Source organism: Neopelma chrysocephalum, unplaced genomic scaffold (genome assembly GCF_003984885.1).
Source record: "Neopelma chrysocephalum unplaced genomic scaffold, ASM398488v2 Primary Assembly neopelma1_26, whole genome shotgun sequence".
In the NCBI taxonomy this organism is placed as follows: domain Eukaryota; kingdom Metazoa; phylum Chordata; class Aves; order Passeriformes; family Pipridae; genus Neopelma; species Neopelma chrysocephalum.
In genome coordinates this window covers 25,739,420-25,764,213 of record NW_020897695.1, presented here as the reverse complement: position 1 = coordinate 25,764,213, position 24,794 = coordinate 25,739,420, and the positions used below count along the sequence as shown (strand labels likewise).

General features: G+C 38.5%; 1 protein-coding gene across 3 annotated transcripts in view; it reads right to left on the bottom strand.

Moving 5' to 3' along the window:
• The window catches only part of LOC113964108 (collagen alpha-1(XV) chain-like), a 129,818-nt gene that overhangs the window by 55,937 nt on the left and 49,087 nt on the right, over positions 1 to 24,794 (bottom strand). For 2 of the 3 annotated variants that reach the window (XM_027675983.1, XM_027675985.1), the window contains 7 exons: positions 21,866 to 21,992; positions 20,497 to 20,615; positions 16,055 to 16,183; positions 13,214 to 13,276; positions 6,426 to 6,503; positions 5,365 to 5,427; positions 3,076 to 3,201 (listed from right to left, as the gene is read on the bottom strand). In XM_027675983.1, coding sequence (XP_027531784.1) covers positions 3,076 to 3,201; positions 5,365 to 5,427; positions 6,426 to 6,503; positions 13,214 to 13,276; positions 16,055 to 16,183; positions 20,497 to 20,615; positions 21,866 to 21,992 — 705 coding nt within the window. The remainder of the gene's footprint in view (positions 1 to 3,075; positions 3,202 to 5,364; positions 5,428 to 6,425; positions 6,504 to 13,213; positions 13,277 to 16,054; positions 16,184 to 20,496; positions 20,616 to 21,865; positions 21,993 to 24,794) is intronic. The other variant, XM_027675984.1, reaches the window with a different exon arrangement.

Sequence of the window (24,794 nt, the reverse complement as noted above, 5' to 3'; positions counted from 1 at the left end):
GGTTTATTCAGACTCACTTTGTCAAGTGTCCCTGGGTTGCTGAGCCTGCAGGTGCATTCCTACACTTTTAAGAAAAGTACTCCGAAGAAGTCTTCCTGTGGAAAAAAAGGTGCTACCACTTTGCTTTGGCTGATGGTGCTCAGATTGTTCATGATACCTCACTTTAATTTTCCTTGAAAAATGTATATTAAATTCTCCACCCAATCTCCTCTGTTGTATCCATGACTTAGTATGCTTTTGAGTGAGTAGGCAGGCTGGGGAAAACTGTCTTTGTAGGGTCAACGAATCAATCAGTACAGGTATTGATGTCCTGCCCATATGCAAGAAAGGTAACAGTTATATGCTATTTTGCATGGCCTACATTTTTTAAATTGGGCTCTGAAAGCCTTTAATTAAATTTACAGGTGTGTATTCTGGCCTCTGGGGATCTTTTATCCATTTATTTATTCATTTGTTTTTGGGAAGGATGTAAATGGTTGCAGAAGCAGACAGAAAACATTGTTTTCCTCCGATGTTTTCAGAATCATCACAAAGGCTCACTTTTCCTGCTGTCTTTATTTTTTCCTCCCTGCTTTTGCCCTTTGAATTCACTGTATGTCATGGGTAACTAATGGATTACTTTTAATATTAAGAAGATCAGAAATATTTTCAGTATGTTTCAAACATTTTCATATTGTATTTTGGCATAATTACATAAACAGAAGAAGGTTAGAAGAGAGGTTGGTCTAACAACAATAATTGTTCTAAAGTTTACTGACTACTTCCCCTATGCTGCTCAGCAATTTTAAGTTCCATTGTGTTAAAATTGCTTATTACCTTTAGAACTTTGGGATAGTTTCTCTTTTTCAGCCAGCAGGCAACACTGGGAGATTTGTTATTCTCATCAGAGTATATTAATGCATTTGTGAGCTACCTCAAATGAAAAAATTATGATAGAAACTATACTTACACAATGCCATGAGGCAATTTAACTTCATGTAGCATTTAGAAAATGTGTATCCAATCAGGTCAATATCACATCAGTATCAGATGCAATGTGAAGCAGTTTGAGAGGCGATATTTACCATTACAAAACACAGCCTTTGCTCAAACATTTCCAAGGCATGTTTCTTAAGAGAAGAGATGTTACATCACAAAGTTCTTGATTTAGCAAGGACTTAAGCCTGTCTGCAACTTCAAGTAATTGGCTAGTCTTCTGAAATTAGAATTCACAGCTGAAGACCCTTAATAACAAAAATATTTCAACGTGTTACTAAATGAGGATTCCCATCCAAGAATTTCTACTGGGAATAGATATCACTTCATTTACCCTGAGTGTGCAAATGTGTGCATATCTTTGTAGAGTAGGATGACAGTTTCTTAGGTCATCCGAAATTGTGGGAATACATGGGTCTGTACTGTTAATAGCTGGAGTTTTCCTTCAGCAGCCTGAAGACTTGTCCTGGTCCGATTCTTCTGAAAACATATTTCATTAGTCTGTTTAACATTTAATTTCTACTTTTTTAATTGATATGTCTCCCAGGAATTATCCTGAAAGTGGACAACAATTATTTCTGTTCCATCAGAAAATTGGGTGGCTACAAGTAATTAATGCCATGGCCTGTGAAATCCTAGATTACACAAGAGGGATTACATTAATATTTAAAATAAAAGATTAGTCAATGCATATTTCTCCATTTTCTTTGAATTCATTTTTACATTATTATTTTATGGCAAATTTTAGCAATATATCCTAGGCCATTGTAGTTACTTTATCTTCTAAAGACATATAAACAGCCATAGTCAGGAAAGGTGAAAGCATATTTTGAATTGCAAAGACACTATTATAGAGCACCTTTTAATCTAATACAGCACTATGTCAAATGCAGCAAATAAAGCATTAGGGTAACTGACTATTTTACAAGACTTGCCAGTGGACTTTCTTAAAATTACAGTTGTAATCCTCAATACAATTAGACCTGTCTTGGATTCAAAAGGAAAAAAAAAAGTACTGTTGTGAGCTTAACAGTTTAATGAAATCTGGTCAGCATTTCAGACTATTTTTTTAATTTAGAATGCCATCTGTATTACAATCACTAGGTGCAGAGAATAATGGATTTCACCAGCTTCCTATGCATGTGCTTCTTGAATCCCATATTAAATATTTTCAGGTGCTTAATTTCTCTCTGCACAAAGGATGCTGCTTTCCACCTTGATGGCCAAACACTTCTTAGATATTGTATTAACTCCCAACTTAGTTATCCTCAAAAAAAACATGCCAAGGCAGCTGAGATGTAATGAGATCTTCTTTTTAACATCTGTCACCAATACATGTCTTTAATATATGCTAATTACACCTTGTCAGATACAGTAATGGTGACCTACTTTGAACGTAGCATGAATGTATAGGTCAAATCTAGTGTGAGAACAACTGCTACTGGCAGATGGTTGAGAGGGAATAAGGGAACCATATTACTAAATATACAGAATCACAGATTATTCTAAGTTGGGACCCAAAAGGATCATCAGGTCCAACTCTTAAGCGAACAGCCAGGGATTGAATGCGCAACCTTGGCTTTATTAGTACCATGCTCTACCTAACTGAGCTAATCTCATAGTTCCAGAGAGGATTCTCAGAGCTGACCAATGCTAAAAAATTGGTTTTCTTCACTGAAAAAAACACTTTACTGAGGATTTATTAACAAATAGGTAACACTCAAACCTTAGCAACTTTTTTACAATAGAACTATATGTCACATGTCCACAGGAATAATTGCTTCTACCTAACTAAAGACAAGGGAGTTCCTGAAAGAGGAAAACTCAGTTTATTCTACAAATTCCCTGCAGCTTATGCAGTGTTGGTAAAAGGATTCTTACTTTTTACTTATTCTGGTCCAGATTACCAGTATCTGTCTGCCAAATGTACATCCTGCTGTGAAGTAACGTGCTTCGGATAACGAGACTTTTCTTTTTGTGCAAAATTTGCATAAAATCCAACCTCTTAAATGAAAAATAATGTGCAATTTTTAAAAGAATTATATAGACTGTCAGCCTTAGTGTTACAGGACAGAAAGAACATCATGTATGGGTACTCACTTCAGGGCCTGGTTCCCCAGAAGCTCCATCTTTCCCTGGTGACCCAGGAGGTCCTACACCTGAATCAGGTGCTGGCTTTCCTGGAAGACCAGGCAGTCCTGGAGGGCCTGGTGGCCCAGGAAGACCCTGGAGAAATCAGCAGCACTGTTAGAAATTACCCTAACCAGGTTCATTTGTATATACACGGAACAGGAAAAAGCTCACACATGATGTTTTGGTACATAAAACTCTCAGTTTGGGTTTCCACCCCACTTTTTCTTCATTAAGAACCAATTTCAGCTACGCAGATACACTCCTTTCGTAGGGTCACACTAACCTCCTATGGCAAATATGGATGCTGAAAGAAATGAGGCTGCACACCACACAGAATTTGATTTTGGGATTTGTCCACCGATCTTTTACAGCATTCGCCTTTTATTCACATTCTATTGTAAACAGTACCTAGTATTTGTCTTTTAGTTAAGCGAAATTCCCAGGATCATCCTAAACTGGTGTTTTGACCCTCCCCCCGCATCATATTTGACTGTATTCAGCCATGGGGAAAACATGCAAAGCATGAAGGCCATAAAGCAGTGTTCTCTTTGAGAACACAGCACTCTATCAAAAACACCAGTTAAGGTCAAAACGTTCCTTTTTGATCCTAATTAACTGAATGCAGGTGCTGCTGGCTTAACTCCTCGCACCTCCCTCACCCTTGTTCTCTGAATTGTGCCACCTCATGGCATGCATCAGCAAGCAGGAAATTGAAAACCAAAAAAATTTGTATCAGCTCTCTGTAGCCCAGTAAAGACCTTAGAGGATCTGAGGATCGATCTAAAGTTAAGAGACTTAACCATAATGAAACCAAGGCATCATTGTACAGAGGGAAGTGGTTAGTTTTTTCTCAACTACCATTTCAAAGGGTTTCTCCATGCTGGTTTTGGAGCACTAAGAATCTCTACTCGTGGTCAAGTGCTTAGTGCTGTAAAAATGGCCTCTGCTGTGAAGATCTATCCAGCATAGACATGAGCAGACATAATTAAATTGAATCAAATGAATGAAATGTTACTTTAGGAGAAATAGTACGTTTGCAAATATTCTCTCTCGTGCAATTCTATCTTTGTTGCTGCTTGCATTAGCAGGCAAACATGGAAAGTTTGAAATGTTGGGCCATGTCATTGAAAGTCAAAAAATCTTTAATTCTGACTTAGGGTCATCTAAGGGATTCTGTTAGGAAGAGGGTCATCTTGGACTTTCAGTACAGTTAACAGAGCTTTCCAAGCACTCACCTGTCTCATTACCTACATAGGGCATCTAAAGAACCTCCTAAATCAGGCACGATAACTAACTTTCAGCTTTTGGCAATTGTGTCCTGAAGAGCCTTGATAATAAGGTATTGAGCAAAACAAGAAAGGAAAAAAAAGAAACAGAAGTTTTGAGGCAGAAACCAGTCTGAGAGAATTAAAAATACCACTAGTTGTGTTGCAAAGCAAAGGTCTCAATATGCTATAGCATTCTGGAGTTCATTGGAAACACAATGAACTCAGGAAGCTGCAGTATTACTGATGTTCAGTTTGTCAGGAAGCTGCACTGTAAAGCATTTCATACAGACATACTCATTTTTTTAGAACAGGTACTCCAAATTCAAAAAAGCAAAGAATAGTATCACCTTCCAGTGACTAAAGGGGGCTTACAAGAGAGTAGGAGAGGGACTATTTACAAGGGCATGTACTGATAGGACAAGGCAGAGATGGCTTCAAACTGACAGAGAGTAGGTTTAGATTGGATATTAGGAAGAAATTCTTTACTGTGAGGGGGGTGAGGCAGTGGAACAGGTTGCCCAGAGAAGCTGTGAATGTCCGATCCCTGGCAGTGTTCAAGACCATGTTGGATGGGGTTTTTAGCAACCTGGTCTAATGGAAGGTATCCCTGCCCATGGCAGAGGGGTTGGAACAAGATGACGTTTAATATCCCAATCCAGCCCAAGTCTTTCTACGATTCTATGAATCTATGAATGCCACCTCTCTCCTCTTTACTGTCTTCTCAGAATCAGATTAAAAGCATTTTCTCATTTTAAAAAGTCCTCTTGCAGTTATTTCTTTGTTGTCCTTCTCCTTCTTTCTCATGCTTCTTCCCCACTCACATACATTAAGACCTTTTCAGATCTTGAAATGAAACCCTAGAAATCCTTTCTGGATGCTGTAAATTAAGCATGTACAAAATTTACATTTTGAAATTGACCTTCTATGATCTGGACGAGTAAAATAAAGCTCCTTACTATGTCAATGAGAAATATCAACATATACTTACAATTAAAATCTCAGTCTCTCTGTCATTATCTCCAGAACCTGATTCTTCGGGTTCCAGTCTATTCTGAAATTAGGAGAATTCCATTTTAAAATATTGCTTCTAAAGGTGACAAATGAAAATATCACTTGACAATTACTGGAAATACAACTGTAGTCAATATCCTTGCAGCAGTCTACCACTGGTGAAATAAATTATAATACAACAAAAACATTTCAGTCACTTTTCTGGTGTTTCATACTATCTTATTTTGCAGATACTGAGCACTATATTTACCTGCAGATGCTCTATGAGCACAGTGACAACTATCCTGTGGGACACACATGGTATATGACTAAGTGAACTGAAGATGAAGCAATATCTCGGACAAATTTTGACTTCAGAAAGATACCTGTCAAGACTAAAAATATCCCAAAACACATACCTAACAAATAACCACTGTTTCCTAGAATGTGTCTATTGGTTAAAAAGCCAGATTCTAAGATTCTCACAACTGGAATCAAAAGAGGCATTTTATAAGGAAAAATTAATATACTGAAGCTTTTTCTAAAATATTTTGTTAAAAAAACACTTTAGTGTTTAGTTCTTGATGAGTTTCATAGCTGTGTATGTTTTGCAAACTAAAAACCAAAGCACAGAGAGAACTACTACCTGAATAGTACAAAAGCTAATGTTTCAAAAGTCTGGGAGTTAAGGATACATTGAGACTTCCTCCACTTCACTCCAGAATTAAAAGCCTTGAAACTTGGTATCACAGTGAACAAGAAAGTTAAGGTGGTGCAGGACCTGGTGTTCACTGTTACATTTACAGGAGTGGTCTTTGACTGGGTAAAGCTGTTGGACTGGAGCACCTTGTCCTAGGGATCTGTTGCTGCCTTGCTGGTCTCTTGAAGTCAGAGAATACTGGGTGTTTATGTAGCTTACAGTATGCACACACTTTAATCAGGTATTTATTTGCATTTCTGCATGACTGTTTTGGAAAACATTATTTTATCTATGGCAGTCAGGTTACTTTCCCAGTGAAAACCTGTTTAGTTCTGGATTCCTCTGCGGCAAATACTCACTAATCCTCTGGAAGGAGCAGATGGTCCTGCTGGTCCTGGTAGTCCGGGGGGTCCTGGCAATCCCTCACCAGGATCACCCTGAAAAAGGAATTAAGATAAACCAGCAAGGATTTAACCATATAAATACTATAAGCATTAGCTACAATCTGTGTGGATTTCCAGTCACAAGAAACAACAAAAGTGACTGCTTAGATGCTATAAGCAAGGTTGAACTTTGTTCATTTCTAAGACAAGCTCTCAAGAAACATGATCTTTGCGTTGGCAAAGAAAGAAAGATCTCTTCCTTTTTTTAGCTTCTGCAATGAATTTGCAAATGTACAAGCAGCATTGACAGCATTAGCCAGTGTATATATCTTGCCAGAAAAAAGTTTTACTGTGGAACTTGCATTTTTAGGATACAAATAAATACATAAGCGTGGGCACACCACAGATCTGTAATGTTTTTTCCAATACCACTCCATCATGATTTTTTTCCTATATATTGACCTTTATCTAGTGCCAACACAATGAAAGATGCTGTTCAGATACGTGTCATTTTCTTTTATAATTAGTACCATCTCTTCTACTTTGGCTTTCTTATATCACCTCTGACATTTTGCTGAGGTTAGTTTGAACTTCAGCTTAAGATGTTTGTGAATTTTAACAATTTTTCTGCTCAAGTCCAATATTTTTCACTGGAGTCAAGAGTTAAGGTTCTGCCTCTACTGATCTATGCTTTACCCTCTAACCTGCCAATTTACTGTCTGAGATTATGAACATTTTAATTGTGTTTTCTAAATTCACATGTTCGGTTACATAGCAGGAAACACTGACTTTTACCTGCCTCTTGGTCACTTGCTCTTTATGCCTGAGAATTAATTAGATAAATGTATTCATTCAGTTCTTTGTTCCCTGTGGCTTTGTCAAATGGTTCCTATAGTGATACTTCAGTCATGTCCACAGAGAATGTGTTTAATTCATTTGGGGCTATTTTTACTGTCTGCCAGCGTGTTATTTTATAGATGCTCTTCATTAATTTTAACATATACTTTGCTTTTCCAGTGATTATTACATTAGCTCCTGTCAGTGTTTGGTGTTTATTTTCATGCAATTTCTTCCACTTTGTGTGTACTGCAAGGAAGACAAAAACCCCCCAGCTCTCACATTTGGATCACAATCATTGTTTTGGAAGCCTAACCGCAGCCATTCCCTCCATGAGGAGCATCTCTTGGATGTATCTCTGTGCAGAACATGGAGCATAGTGGAAAAGTGACAACCAGCTCCCCACTTTCCACTGATATGTAGCACCCCATTCATTCCCAGCTTTCCATTTTCAGTGAGAAGAAACAGAAACAGGTAGGCAGTTCCTCAAATTTCAATATTATTATACTGAAAAAAAATGCTGATTCTCTTTGAAGAGCATAACTGGTTTGAATTTTTGTGTGTGTGCACAGATAATTCTTTAGGCTTTGCTCACCCTATGAACACAGCCAGTCCTAGGAAATCACACTGATTGGGATAATGAAATTATTTTCTGAACAACTAATAACTTAAAAATTATTCAGAGGTGTAACAGAGGATCAGAGCAGTGTCTTCTTCTTTGTCCTGCTTTCTACTGCAGGAATTGGTCTGTTTAAAGCATTGCCAAGAAAAAGCTCTGCATATGAAGCTGTCAGTTTTCCTTAGTGCTTTTGAACCTATTTTTAGGATTTTTAGTGCCCATTTGTTAATTTATTTTCACAATGTCTCTTTGAAGTGTCCCTTGAAAATATTAGTCCAAATTTTAAAATGAAAACCTAAGCTTAAGATGTCCTTACTAAAATAGTCATAAAAGTAATCAGGAAGAGATTACTGGAGTTTTTTCCTTCCCAATACAGCTTTAGCTCTCCAGGGCTAAGCTGCTTCTCCTGTTGCTGAAATAGTCTCCTTCCGATGGCTATTCTAATCAATAAACTAAGGCTGGGGACCATTCTTTGGCCCTGAGGTCAGGTAGAACAGACTGACTGGGCTCACAGTACTTAGCTGGCCCTGGGCCTCCTTTTAGCTGTGTATGTTCAAAGCTAGTATTTTGAGTATGGGGTTTTTCAGCACTTTTCATGAAATAACATGAGAACTGTATTGCAATCCATCAGCATGAGTATTTCAAAGTAAATACTACTGGATGGCACTGGGGGAGCACAGAGCCAACCTATGCACAGTCTCATCTTGCAGCGTAGTGGGAACAGTTAACAGCTAATGCTACCCTCGAGGCATTGTCCGAGAGAGGTCTATCTGACATGGGCCAAAACACTGTCAGGCACCATGCTCACAAGTTTCAAATATCAGCAAATCAGTCAGTTCCTTGTCCTGTTCCATTTCACAGTGTAGCTGTAGCACTTGTTGCTGAAGATCAGAATGATCACCTAACAGCAGTTGTAGCTGTAGCAGCTGCAAAATAAAGCTGCATTTGTGAATTTTCACTTAGCTTATAAATAGAAGAAATGTAAACAACCATAATCTTGACATCTTTCCCATATGCTTTTTTTTTCACTAAAAGCTGCTTGACTAATTTTACAGTTTCCAAACATCAATTATTTATGTCAGTACCAAGCACCCTGGAAATTACTCTGGTCATAAGAAGGACCAAAGCAGATTTGCAGGAAACATAAGAAGCTAATTATTGAATGACATTTAGGCCATTATTTTTCCACAGTGTGACTGGCAAACACTATAGGGGAAATTGACCCTTTGATAGAGGGACTATAGTAGTTCCCAATCTAGCTGGAAAAACTCAATTATGAGCAGATACAGGTGATCACAGAGGATTCTATGAGGCCCTGAAAACAGCATACGGGCCTACATACCAAGCCCAAAGTCCTCTGTTCAGTGCAGATGGTCAATCGCCTCTGACAGATAAAATCTCCATTCTGAATTGATGGTCTGAACACTTTCAGACTCTCTTCAGTTACCAACCGTGTAGTCCAAGACTCAGCAATTCAGTCCATCACACAGCAACCAGTGAAATACGAATTGGATACTGCCCCCACTATAGGAAAAACCCTTAAGGCCATACAGCAGGTGAAAACTGGCAAGGCAGCTGGGGTTGATGGAATTCCACCCGAAGTCTGGAAACATGGGGGCCTTGCACTCCATGCTAAATTTCATGAGTTCGTGGTGCGCTGTTGGGAACTAGGCAAACTACCATCAGACCTTCGTGATGCAGTCATCATCACTTTGTATAAGAAGAAAGGAATTAAATCAGACTGCTCAAATTACTGTAGTATTACTCTGCTCTCCACTGATGGCAAAATCCTGGCAAGAATACTCTTGAACAGACTAATACTCGCTATAGCAGAAGGAATTCTACCTGAAAGCCAATGTAGTTTCAGAGCCAACAGGAGCACCACAGACATGGTATTTGTTCTCAGACAACTGCAAGAGAAGTGTAGGGAATAGAACAAAGGTCTCTATGTAACCTTTGTTGACCTCACCAAGGCTTTCGATACTGTGAGCAGGAAAGGTCTATGGCAGATTTTGGAACGCTTAGGTTGTCCCCCCAGGTTGCTCAAAATGATCATCTCACTCCATGAGGATCAGCACGGCCAAGTCAGATATGGCAATGCACTTTCTGAGCCCTTTCTAACAAAGAATGGTGCGAAACAAGGCTGCGTTCTTGCACCAGCAATCTTTTTCAGCATGATGCTCCAAAGGGCCACGGCAGACCTCGATGATCAGGACGGTATCTACATTCGATATCGTACTGATGGAAGCCTCTTCAACCTAAGGCGACTGAAGGCCCACACTAAGACCCTAAACCGTCTTGTCCGGGGGCTGCTCTATGCTGGTGACACCGCCCTTGTTGCCCACACAGAAGCAGCTCTGCAGCGTTTAACATCCTGCTTCACAGACGCTGCTGAGCTCTTTGGCTGGAAGTCAGCTTAAAGAAGACAGAAGTTCTTTATCAACCGGCACGTCAGGAAGTCTTCCATTATCCCCATATCACCATTGGCGAATAAGAGCTCAAATCAGTCCAGCAGTTTAATTACCTAGGCAGCCTCATCTCCTCGGATGGTAAGATTGACGGAGAGATAGACAGCAGGTTAGCAAAGGCATATAGTGCCTTCAGAAAACTTCATAAAAGAGTTTGGCAAAATAAACACTTGAAGAAAAGTACAAAGATCAGTGTTTACAGAGCCATTGTGCTGTCTACTCTCTTATATGGCTCCGAATCATGGGTCATTTACCGCCACCACCTGCGTCTTCTAGAACGCTTCCATCAACGCTGCCTCCATACAATCCTAAACATCCACTGGTCAGATTATGTGACCAATACATCTGTTCTAGAACAAGCAGCAGTCACAAGTATTGAGGCCACATTGCTGAGAACACAGCTGCGTTGTGCAGGGCACATCTCAAGGATGAAGGACTACTGCCTCCCTAAGATCATACTTTATGGTGAACTTGCCACCGGCTGCTGCAGGAGAGGAGCCCCGAAAAGAAGATACAAGGACTCCCTGAAACAACATCTCAGCCTTGGCCATATTGATCAACATAACTGGTCTACTCTGGCCTCCAATCAGGAGGTCTGGAGACACACTAGCTATAATGCCGCTGATGCCTTTGAGAAAGCACGCAGGATCACTCTTGAGGAGAAAAGACAACGCAGAAAGAATCGTGCCTTGCAGAATATACCATCTAAGGAGTCTTTCTGCTGTGCCTTTTGCAACCGGACGTGCCTTTCTCGTATTGGCCTTTTTAGCCCCCAACGCGCTTGTAACAAATGTGGGTAGAGCCCTTCCCAAATCTTTGTTCGTGAAGCCTAGCCATGATGATGATAGTAGTTCCACAGCACAGAAGAGGGAAAGGAGTCTCCTTGCAAGTGTCTATAGAGAGGTGATATGGTTTGAAGCTGGCTCCCTGCCAAGTCTCCAAACCTTACCACCAGAAGTCCCCCCCCCCCCAACAAAAAAAACCTCAGGGAGAAGAGGGAGAAAAAAAACTAAGAAAAACCCGAAAACGAGAGAGAGGACAACCAAACTTATATATATAAATATATTTACACTTATATACAATTTCACAAGGGAAAGGGGAAGGGGAAAAAAGAACAAAACTATAATAAAATATATATATATATATCCCAATCAGTAGCCCGAGATCTAGTAACTAAAGAACAAAAGAGTTAGCAAAGAAGATATCTCACTACTCTCCTGGGACAACCGAGAGTCGCTCCGGAACGATCGCCGGCAACCTCTGTCTCCCAAGGTCGGCAAGGCCTAGCCAGGCCTCGCTCCCCAACACGGCAGACTCAACAGCAGGGAACCTGCACCTCCAAGCCGCCGGAAGGAAAGAGAGTGAAGGCCTCTCCTCCTCTCTTCTTATAGTCTGGCTTACGTAAAAATCGTAGGGAATACTGGGTAAATCTGGACCCTTCCTTGGTTACAAACTGGTCACCAAGGAAGGCCTAGCCCAAACCACCACAAGAGGGAAGGCACTATCTGCAATGAGGGTGTATCAGGAAAGAGTAATGTAGAAAATTAGACAAATGGGGTGAATAGTAATAGAGAATAATGGAGTACAGACACCTGTAGTTCTGGACTACATCCAGAGATTCTACTCCTGCTCAAGGGCTTCATCAAAAGTCACAGAAAGGCTGACAAGTGTGTAGATGTGTTGTGAAGCATTGACCAACATTCCAGACACAATGTGTCTGGGAACACTGCCAGCTCAAACGAAATCATTAATCCCTGCCACCAATGGGACTATGCAAGATGGTACCTTTCCTCTCAGAAGCTGCTGTACTACAGGTTATTGAGCCTGGGGGGAGGTGTAATAGTGCATATCCAATAGTGGCTCTCCAAAAGCAGAACAGCCATTGCTTTACTCTGCCATGCAGCCCACTCGTGCAAGGGCTGACAGGCTCTTGAGTCCATGTACTTTCTGGGGCAAAACCAGTCTGACTCTCAAACCTACAGAGCAATGCTGTTCTCTGGATACAGTGTTGCCCAAAATGGGCAACTACTGTCATCTTAATTCCTAACATATATTGGTCATCACTCAAGACCCTGTTAACTCATTTATTGCACAATATTTCTATTTGAACTATAATGTGCCTTTGAGAATACCAAGATATACGTGTGATTAATTACCAATACTACATATGGAATTGTTATTATTAGTAAAACCTAGAAACTCTGTATTACTATTCTCGGTGCTGATTGTGCGATTTATCTTAGAAGCACTGAGCTGGCTGGTAAGTGCTGTAGATAATTCCTCTCTGTTGGAAAGTGACTGTATTGTTTTGCTAAACAGATGAAAGGGATTATTAATTTGGCACTTGGAGTAACTGTTTGTATACCAATTTTGTGTACAACATGTACTTTAATAACAGATTAATCCATTATATCTCACTTTATCTCAGAAGAGATACAAGTTGTTACTTCAGATGGTTTAACTCTTATTTCAATTATGTTCATTTCCTAAGGGTAATTTGATTACACTACCTTGGTTAAATCACTTAGCCAGTGGAGTAAGCTGCCCAAAGCAGTTATATATAACAATTGACTTTTCTTTATTAACTGTTCAATATATCTTCCTTAGCTCTCCTGTGAAAACTCAACTTTTTCTTTAGCTGAAATTTATTCATATACTTGAAAAATACTTCTGATTCTGTTATGGTTACCTCCATACATTCCTAGATGAACAGTAGAATGTTTAAATTCTTCCCATGATTCCACATCTATCTCCCAGACTGTACCAATACAAATATGTACAAATTAACACATCTCTAACATAAATGGTACCTGATTGTTGTTTATTAACAGGACACATACCTTTTCACCTTTTATGCCTGCTTTTCCTTTCAGTCCCGGCAATCTCTGAAGTCCATTTTTACCCTAAAAGAAAATAATTTTTTTAATTAGACATTATCTTTTGTGCACGTTAAACAGGTTGTACACTTTCAGCAGAGGCTGGATATAAGGGTGCTAGTTTCTAACTTTTGGTTTCCACAGTAGAAGGGGATTTGGGACTTGGACCTCTATGCAGCTGGCAGTGCACAAAATCTGCCTCTCACCACCACTGCACTTCCCACAACAAAGTGGCAGAGGAGCCTGTTTGGGGGATACAGATGGAAACACTTGGCAGGCTGCATTTGGATTTCACAGAGTGCCAACTGGACCACCACAGTACTGATGACAAATATTTTGAAAACTGTAATGTTCTCTTAAAACAAATAGTGACAGCTGTCTGAGAAGTCCTCTTCAAATTTTCTGTCTCAGACATTTACTTATCTGAGAAGTAAGAAAATCTTGAAATATTGCAAAGTTGCTGAATATGCCTACAGCAGGTAAATTCTGGGCTAAAATTCTGCCTCTTCGCTGACAACTTTCAAACTATGAGGAATGGGACATTGGAAAGAAATCTAATTTCATACAGAAGTGATAGTCAACAGAGAATAGAAAGATGTATTTGTAACACACTGCTGCAAACTGCTGCTCTGAATGCACCAAATCATACCATTAACCTTAGCCTGTTGCCACCAACTGCTAAAGCATTTTTTGCCTTGAACCACCTGAATCTATTCAGTTTCTACCAGTTAGGATGCTTCCTGAGGACATACATCTGACAGGGAATGTGTGGTACTAGATAGCATTTCACACCCTTTTCCATTCTAAACTTTACAAGTCAAATGAATCACAAATAACCTTTCTATATACCTTCATATTACCTACATATAATACACATATGTTTTTCCTAATAGAAGCTTGTTAATTGGCTAAAAAGAACTCCCACCAGCTTTAAAGCCAGTGCTATTATAAAATGGGGCTATTTATGAATTCAGTTAGGACACTGAAGAAAAAATTCAGAAGGCAAATAAATAGTATTTTCCCTAATGGCATTTTGGGAATCTGAACAGCTATGGTTATGGACTCTACTGGTCAAGTTTTGAGCTGTAGTAATTTTAAAGGTGGATTGTATAAAGTCATTATGGAGAAAAATGTATCTGTGAGACTAAAAGGTGGTTTTTCTTCCTATGATGATTTTTCATGTAAAGTAACTGGTAGCAAATTTTTAGAAAAGTGGCAAAGACATGACCAATATAAATCTAGTGCAATTTTATCGCTAAGTGAAGCCCCACCACTCCAGTAGAAAAGTTGCAGAGGTATATGTAAGATTGGAACCCAGATGCACATGGACAAAAGAGTAACTATAAAAAAATACAAGACAATGGTTAATTTTACAAGATATAACAAAATGTCTATGATAGGAAACAGGATTGTTTCACAAGGATAAAACAATTGCTTTCGAAGCATTTTCATTACATTTGAAGAATTTTCTCTAAACATGTTGGTTTCATAGAATTTCTTTGAAAATATTCTGCTTGAAAGTAGTCAGGCTTCTGTTAATACAGTAAATATAAACTTCTTGTCCAAAACCACTCTAATGACACATAACCTGAGTTTTGGCTAAATATTTGCAAACCCGGTTGTATTTCTTTGTACATACCAATGTCTGAAGGCAGACTTCAGGGAGGGGCTGAATAATGTGTCCTATGATTGACTACTTAATTAATTTTTTAAAATCTTACAACATACCAGTTCCATTTGAGGTTCAACTGCAGAGGGCAGGAAGGGACAGGAAGCTCCCAGCAATGGTACATGGCAATATACAAAAACAGTAGCAGGCATGGAAATGGTGACAGCCTCTGGGTGGGAAGGTCTTAGGGGAAAGATGCACAAAGTAGCAGCAACAGATAAATGAGTAAGGAAACAAAGAAGCCAGGCAGTAAAATATCAACAGAGGACAGATGCACAACAGCAGCTGAGACATGCATGGAATATGACAGCTACGTTTCTCTTAGAAACCTGGATCTTGCTCTCTTAGCAACCTGAGGAAGTCAACTACAGCACCAGAACTGCCTTCTAAAGAGAGGAGACAAAGAAAGCACTTTGCTGCTTAAGCCTCAATGTAACAGAGGCTCATAAAATATATTGTTGTGTTTTTTTAATTTAGTTAACCAAAATTTGTATAAAAGAGTACCTACAGGTAACTCATTTTTACCAGGAATGCCCTAAAATAAAACATCTTCGTTAGAAGGGCAAATAAAACACTGTAACATAGAAACAACAAAAGAGGAAAGAACTTAACTATATTTTGATGTGTCATGCAGGGACAAAATAATGAACCAGAACTGTAACAAACACTATGCTACAGTGTGATCTGTTTTGCACCTCTATTTAACTGTATGCATCTTGTGCTGGTGGTCCAGAAGGATTTGAAGTGTGAAACATGCTGGATATACAGAAGCCACCGAAGGAGGTATGTGAGTTCTGCACCTTTGTGCACGATCAAACCTGACAGCTGGAAGGGTGCTGCAATGGCTGCCCAAAGAGTTGGTGGAATTATTGCTCTAAGAATGTCTGTTTGATGGCACATAAGTTGTTTGCCTTGTGCTTTCTGATGATTGTCACTCATCAGGCCCTTGAGTAGCCATTGACCCATGTGCAAAGCAGATGTGATGCTCCTTATTGTTGATGGGCTAAAATCCATCTTGTAGAAGTACAACTGATGCCAGTGTGTAAGGCTGTGCAGTTACAGCCCTTCATGCATGTGTAATGGCTGGCTATTGCCCTTTCTAAAATACATTCTTTCAACAGATAGAAAATACTCACAGGCTGATCAAGTTGTCCAAGTTTCCCTGGAGGCCCAGGAGGTCCTTGATCTTTTTTTTGCAACTCTTCTGCTCCTGACCCTCCTAGAGATCCTGTGGACCCATCCTCTACTTCCTGACCTTTCTGGCCCTGAATAAATAAAATATGATATATGAAAAACGTGTTGCATTACTTTTCCCATTTTCCCCCTCTTTCTTTGCCCCTTTCCCTCTCTCTTAGAATCCTTGCCTTGTTCAATGCAGCCACAAACCTTATAGGCACCATATAAACAGTATATTCCATTCAGCAAAAGCAATCCATATTAGAGCTCATTTATGCACATACAAATAAGTTGCTCACTGGACTGGTTACCTAGATGCAAGTGACCATAATCTAATTTTATACCTGCATAAATCTACATGGTTTAAATCAATAATACAGGTTTGAAAAAGGCTATTTTCACAGACTGAGTCTGTCTGGGAGAAAACTGTGAGAGTTAAAATAAACATGTTTAGGAATGCTTCAGCCAAATCCCCCAAGATCTACGAAACTGACAAAAGAGGGTTATATGTCCAGTTTGGTAAAAATGTGACAGAAGATGAAACAGGGAAACTGATAGCAAAGAGTAAAAATGGACAGCAAACAAGACCAAAATATTGCTAAGCATTAGTATTTAATCAAGACAAAGTAAGACTAATAAAAGCAATAATTCAAAATATTCCAGGAAAAAAATAAAACCTTTCAGGAATGAAGCTCAGACACTAATTCATATTTAAATTAAAATCCAATGTACAGGATGGAACACTTAAGTCGTTACTGTATTTTGAAATACACTAAGATTTACTCATATTTTATAGCAATGATGAAATATTTTGAGTTCCATTAGCAGCTAATGAAACTAGGAGGGATGTAATATAGTAACATTCCAAGCATTTTAAAATTAGCAGGATGATAGCTTTTAACAGAAGAACTGTTAGCTGATTTTTTAAAGACCTTTCTGGGTTTTGTCACAAGGAAAGGTCCCAAAGTCCAGCAATTTTTTTTTTTTTTATCTCGTCTCATGAGAGAATTTTTTCCCATCTGAAAAAATGTTAGAAGAGAATCTATTTAGTTAAGCTGTGGATAAGATCATAACCTGAATAAGATAACAGGATTGTTGATACAGATTGTTAACTGTACTGAAGGGGCTAGTGGATGTCATGGTAGGACCCCTCTCAATCATCTACTACAGGTCTTGGGAGTCTGGAGAGGTCTCTATTGACTGGAAGATAGCCAGTGTTATTCCAGTCTACAAAAAGGATGTAAGGGAAGATGCAGGGAATTACAGATCTAACCTCAGTTCCTGGAAAAATTAAGAAGAGGATTATACTGAGTACTATCGAAAGGCATTTAAAGAATACTGCAATCATCAAGCACGCTCAACAAGGGTTTCCAAAGGCAAAGTTCTGTTTAACTAATTTGACATCTTTCTGTGATGAGGTCACTTACATAACGGATGAAGGGACAGGGATGGATGTGATTTTTCTGGATTTTAGTAAGGCTTTTGATACTGTCCTTCATAGCATCCTTTGGGACAAGCTGTCCAAGTGTGAGATGAACAGGTTTATGGTGCACTGGGTAAAGAACTGGCTAAAGGGCAGAGCTCAAGGGTTGCAGTTAATGGGTCTACGTATGGCTGGTGACCCATCACTAATGGCATTCCTCAGGGATCAACTCTAGGGTCAATTCTGTTCAATACATTTATCAGTGACCTGGCTGCAGGAGTTGAATGCACCATTACTAGGTCTGCAGATGATACCAAACTGGGAGGTGCTGCTGACTCCCCCAAGGGCCAAGAGGCCTTGCAGAGGGATCTGGATAGATTGGAGCATTGGAAGAAGGAGTAACATCACGCATAAGTAAAAATTGGGAGACAAATGGCAGTAACAACTTTTTCAATTAATATTTTCTAAAAGATTGCTCATTAGCATATTATATAATCATCCTGGTTATCTATGTAGTGAAAAGGATGTGGAAATTGAAATAAGGTCAAGAAAAAACTTGTAAAGATGAGTAAGTAGCAAAACTACCTGTCACAATCGATTTAAGCTTTATGTGTCACACTTCTTAAACCAAGACTGGGTTTTTATTTAAGAAAAATGGCCCAAAACTGGGAAAAAAAAAAGAAAAGAAAGATTGCACAAATAATAGTTCATCTGACATTAAAATTGCTGCTTTAAAAATGTGAATGCGGGCATGAAAATGTTAGAGGTATTATATTTGGAAGTTTTCCAACAAATATTAAAACCTCTTGTATGTCATCTCCAATGGATCATCCATAACCTAATGTTTCACCACTTGTTATAATTTATCACAGTAAACACAGAAGACCCTGTAAGGAGCAACCTTAAACACCTGACTAAACACGCACGATGTAGATCTTTTATTCTGAATTTCTGTCATTCGCGACGCTGTACATTTTCTGGCAAAGAGAAGCTGTCATAACTGACTACACTTTCAATCAATAGAAAGAATGGATTTCTGGCATAGGAGTCACAAAGGCAAGAGGAAGGAAAGGTCATTATATATTTCCTGCTTAGAAAAATCTGTGGTGGCTGTTGGATTAAGAATGTTAACTAATGAAAAATGTACTGCCAGCTGATTATTTTGAAATATGCTGATAAGTAAGGGAAGTATTCGAGTAGCTGGAGCTCAAGCCCTCCAGCTCACAGGATTCCAACCAAATGAGTGACATATGTAATTCTAATTTGAAGAATCCCACAACATTCAGGTTACACATTACCTTAAAAATGCAATAAGCATGTTATCTTTCAAAGTCCGGTATCTCACCAGAGAGGATGACCTTGCTACCTATGGGATAGACACTCCCTTTGGGGTTTCTAGTGCCTGCAGTCATGTAGGCTGGTGTACTCTCCATGTAGGAGTTAAAAGGGGCTGCTGTTTTCCTTAACTCTGTGTGAACATCAAACCAGAGACAGGCTACAGACTTACATTTTCTCTTAATTTTCTTGTCTAGGAGCCAGGCCTACAGGAGTCTACTCAAACGGAGAATCTAATTTTATAAGGGATTTGACAAAGAGTTATTTTGAAAATTTGACTAGCCTCAATGCTTTGAATGTAATTTACAGTTATTCCTGGTTCTGGCAAAATTGATTTGCCAATTAAATTACAGCCCATCTTTGTCAGAGTTTCCTCTGCTCAATAGTGTACAACTCACTTGATGGTCACACACACACTTTATAAAATTGCTTTTTCCATCAGGAGGGATCTTGAAAGGAATGTAAGCTCGGATGCTTACAACAGGATAGCCTGACCAGGTTTATTGGAAGGCTTCTCTGACAGGCAAAAGATGTCCAGTGTCACCTCTTCTAGAGTACTTCTAAAAAATGTGCAGTCTAGACAGAAGCTCAGCATGGCTGTAAACCGCATTTGTTCATGGAACTACTCCGACACAGACATGAGTAATATAAGGACCCCCAGCACCTTCACTGACTTGCCTCAACTTTGATATAAGGCCATCTATGGCTGTAAAGTTTGCTCAGTCCTAATAATTTATTTGTCAAAGCATCTTTTTACTGTGAATGTCAGAAAAGCTGCTTCTTACTTGTCTAATGGATTTTTCTTCTCAGGATGTTAAAGTATGCTGCTGTCAAGAGGCAGCATACACCACTTTCTTAAAGAAATAACTAGGAGCTGCAGACAATTCTCCAGTGCAATCCACCTAGTCATTCCCTTGTCAAGACATTCAATAGAGGATCGGCCTCTTTGATGGTAATTCAAGTAAGATTGGGCTTATAAAGAGATAATTTACATAAACTATAAATTTTCAGATTAGTCTCTTGGCAGCTAAGGAAAACCACTGAGACACATTTTAGGCATGAATTCCCCCAAAGTTTAGTGTGGTTTAGTGTCAGTCTTCTGTCTGGATCGCCTGATAATGAAGGAGTGTGATAATGAAGGACTTCTTTGCACTTAGTACTTCATACAGAAGCACTTGGTGTAATTTTAAATCTGTTTATATGTCCCGTTTCAGAGAAGGAAGGAGGACTTTAGCCTGCAAGGTGGTTACTGTGACTAAGACCAAGATGTTTGCTTTTTGGGCATAAAAATTGTGGACTTTTATGATGAGGATTTAGCTGGTTATTTTCTTTGTTTCTCACTTTCTTAAATGTAAAATTAAAAAAGAAGCAAAACCGAAAGAACAAATTCATTTTGTCAAAAATCTCAAGCCCGTTTCAATGTTTATAGATGCAAACTTCTATGTAGTTTAAGTGCTTTTCAGTCTGATATCTTGAGAAGATATTCAAGAATTTAAAAAGTAACTTTTATTTTACCATGCTGCTAAGATGGAATAGCTAGAGGTACCAACTAGAGGTACCAACTCAGAGAAAGACCTGTAATTCATAGATTTTCCTGTTCTTAGGACAAAAAGATAAGGTATATGATAAATCCATTATACAGACCTCCTCTCTGCTTACTTCTAGCAAAACACCAGCAGCAGAGCCATCTTCTTCTCTTAAGATTTTCTGCGTGACAGTAGTAGACTCGCTGTTTCCTTGTCCAGTTTCCATGACAGCTGAATCTAAATAAAATAATCACTTACTATTGAGGCAGCAAAATAAAACCTGCCCAGAGACAGATGCTGCAAGTTGTACAAAGAAAGTAATTATTTAGATTATGACCAAAATACATACCAAAGATTAATATTAATCATTTTATAACTGAAAATTTTAAAAGGAAAGAAAATAAAAGTGTAAAATTACAAAAAAAATGTCTGTTTTAAGGACAAGGGCTGTATTGCATCATAATTTTTGCCTCAAGTCCTAGTCTAATGGTTGCCTATTTGTCAGCTATATAACACAAAAAGTAAGAGGTAAGCACAACAGGTACTATCTGCAGTATGTACGACATTTAAATAAAAACATTATCTTTGGCCTTATTAAGATAACCAGCTTTTCTTTTTGCTTTCTAGGAGTGCACTGAAATTGTCTTGCTAGCAGAGGACTGGATTCCTCAGTGCATTATGTCTTACTCTCATAGCTTTGCTGCCTACACTTACATCCAAAACACTCTACTGGTGCACTAGTCAGATTGACATTCTATGCAGGGAACAGAAGTAGGAAATAGTTGTTTATTCAATGGCGGTATTCAGTTTTATATGAAAGGTAGTGCTTTACTTTAACAAGTCACCAAATAAATACCCGTCTTAATCCCTTTTAAAGGTGCCACATGGCTTCAGAGCCAGTAGGACTGTTTGCAAAGGTATGTCTCAAGGGGTGCCATACTTCTTACTGACCTGAGCAGAATGAAGAGGATTTTTCTCCTTTCATTCCCTTTACTTAATGCTTGCACTTTACTAGAGTGTTGAAGAGTGTCCCAGCAGCAGCTCCTCAGGTCAGTTTCTTAGTTTTATCCAATTTCCTTTTTTTTTATAATTTCAAAATATAAACCATAGTTCTGCGACTGAAATTTTCACATTATAGAAGGGTAAATCTATTCTCTGCATTTTTAACAGTGAGACTGAGATATGCCCTTGTATGGAGGGAAAAGTGAGAGATGTATTTAACACCGGCTATAGTTGCTACCACTTCGCAGTTGCTACCTTTGCTGCTATTAACAAATTGCAGTCTAACAGACAGCAGTTTCAAAGACCAAATGTTTGATGTGCCAATTCTTTTCTAGCACATAGGATGTACAAAACCATAGGATTTTCCTTCCCTGGCAGCACCCACATATGACAGTGACTTTTCATACACAGGGAAATGACAGACTCAGAATTAGAGAACTAGAGACCCCACTCCCCAAATAAAATCCCCAAACCCGAGGCAGTGCCTTGTTCTTTTAATTTAGCTGCTTCAGAGGTTTCTTCTGATCTCTGATTTCCGGAGAAATCATTTTCTTCCAAATAAGACAATATAGTTGGGGGGGCTTCCACCGGCTCAGCCAACGTATCCTCAGGCTAAAAAAAAAAATCCCAAAGAGCTGTTTAGAGTAAAGGCTTATCACATATTTTAAAGCAAGAATCACTAGATTACCTTCATCAAAGTACAGTAATCAGAACTGCCACATCTATGAAGCAAAACAGAAATCTAGATCTTTCCCAATTATTATCTTGCCGGTATCTGTCATTACAATTGTGCTTCCCCTAGGAATATTAACTGTCATTGCTATCATGAAAAACAAAATTTATTAATAGCCAATATATGCACCCTCTTTCATTCATAAGTTTTTAATTTATTTCACCTTCTATCTCATTTTTCTCTTTACAGTACTAATCTAGTTTCTGCTTATCAGCAGATGTCACACCAATTTGGTCAAGCATCTTGGGAGAAACTAGCAAAATACCTTTGAACTCCATTCCTCCAAAGCAAGTGATGTACACTTGACAAACCCCTAGAGAGGAAGAAAACCACAAGAAATGTACACTTCTCACTGCAGGTCTAAGAACCTGGCTGGTACCCCCTGCTTCCCCAGGCTGGCTGTGGGTAGGCAATGGGTGGCCACTTCGATGGCCTCGCATCAGCTGCATGCAGGAATGTAAAGAGCCTACTCCCTGCTGGAATGAGAGACCTGGAGAAGGGCTGTCTCAATGGAGTGACGAGATTACTTCATGCAAATCCATATGTGCAATTGAAATAAAATCTAAAAGTGATGCTGCCAGGGTAACCTGGAGCAGAATTACTGGGCCACGCATCCTGGTCTTGAACCAGGTTGATATGTGCAAAACAGCATAATAAGGGTTTGTTGAAATTGTTCCTGAGTTGTCAGCGAAAGGAAGAGAGGTAGCACTATCCTTTAAAATTGAGGAAAAATTTCAGGATACTTCTTGTTATTGAGAAACATATTGAAAATAGGCTTTAGGGCTTCATTTGAAGGGGAAATGAAATTTTTTCCGCAACAGGCCAGATCTGATCCCCACTATAGCTAATGAAAGTACTTTCATTTCATTTATTTACTCCACTTGAGAAAGATTCATGTTTCCTCTGCTTTTATTTCTCTTATTATTATACATCTTGTTCTTGACATTCTGTTTCAATTTCATCTCATTCAATTTCAATTAATTTTTAGAGACAAATAAACTTCTTTGTGCACCTTGTTTATCTGAATCATAGTAAAAGTATGTTGTTAAGCTAGTCATGTATTACAGGGTTTTGTATTTTAAATCTTTAGTAAGATTGGGTCTTTGTGACTTCGGAAAAGAAGACCAACTTTTCTCTTTAAATGCAATGTCCAGTGACTTCCCCCTGCTGACACAGAGTAACCAATACTTCACATAAACAGTAGAAAATAGTTCACACAATTCAGAATGTGTCTATTGCACAGTCTTCTGTGCATTCCTTCTGTTTATTGCTGACTGTTAAGATAAATAAAAGAACAGTAGGACAAAGATTGGAAAGCTTTATTTTGAGAAATAGTTAAAAAGAAAAACTATATTTTCTGTCCTCTGGTAATACAGACATGACTTTCTGTGGAACCTAGACCATCTCCTTATGGTTTAGGCTTCTTTGTTGGCAATTCTTGGCATCCATACATACACTCTAATCCAGGAACTAAGGGTTTTCCTCAATGGGAATATTCTGAACTAATTCAAATAATGCTATCCATTCCTACTGCACAGTATAGAAGTATTTACTAGAAAAACACAAATTAGAATATACACCATAAACACTGCTAAGTGTCTTTATTCAGAGATATGATTTCAATTATACCCTTTGGCTTGTTCATTCCACCTCAGCATAGCAATTTGCTTTGAAGTAGTGATTTGTTATTTTTCAGTTGTTTTTCAGAGTACAAGATAAATATAAACCTTCTCAGAAATGTCTGTCAGTGGCTGTACTGATTGTTAAATTGTCATTGGTTTCTCTGTCTCTTGCTTAATATTTCGAAAGAATAAACCCATTAAAACTCCATGGGCAGTCACTCTGGAAGGCACACAAATCCCATGACTGCTTTTAAGCATTTCTAATTTGACAATAGCATTAAACAACAGCATTTTGCTGAAGGAGACTATATAATGACATGCTGGTATAGCCTTTGAAATTCTCCAGGTATTTTAGAAAAAATATGTGTGCAATCCAAGGAAATACTTTCATATGAAGTTCTTGCATTTTGAAGAGAATAGTCATTTACTGGCCTTTCAGGCTTATGATTAGTCGACTCACAAATCTATGTATCATTATCCATTCTGAGACTGGCTCACACAAAGAGTTACTGTAGTACTAACTGGGACTGCACACAGACACAGTGAAGATTATTTCTACACAGTCCAAGACACTGACAGCCTGCCACCAAAAAGTGTCTGAAGAACCAAAAAGACCTATGTGAAGCTTATTTCTTTCTTGTTGTCAAAGGGCGATAATCTGCCATATATGTATTTTCTTTATTAACATTGCAGTGTAACACTTCAGAGAAAATTATTTGTGTACTTAAAGCATCATTCAGTTTACCAGACAGTCTTAAAAATGTTTCAACAATCAAATTAAAATAACATCAAAACAGACAATAATTTGTGGAGAAATTAAAATAAAGCAAGTGGAAGTATTATAGCTGAATGTAAAAATGTTTGCAATGATACAATCTTCGATGAGCAACTGTGTCTTCAGGAGGTGAATCAGGAAAAGGTATGTTTTGTCTCTTCATTTATGACAACTACAACTTCATCACTAGCAAATAAATTATATTCTGTAATACTTTTTCTGTAACATTTTTCCTTCTGGGCATTAATTCTAGTTTAATTATGGAATTCAACTGTAGGCAACTT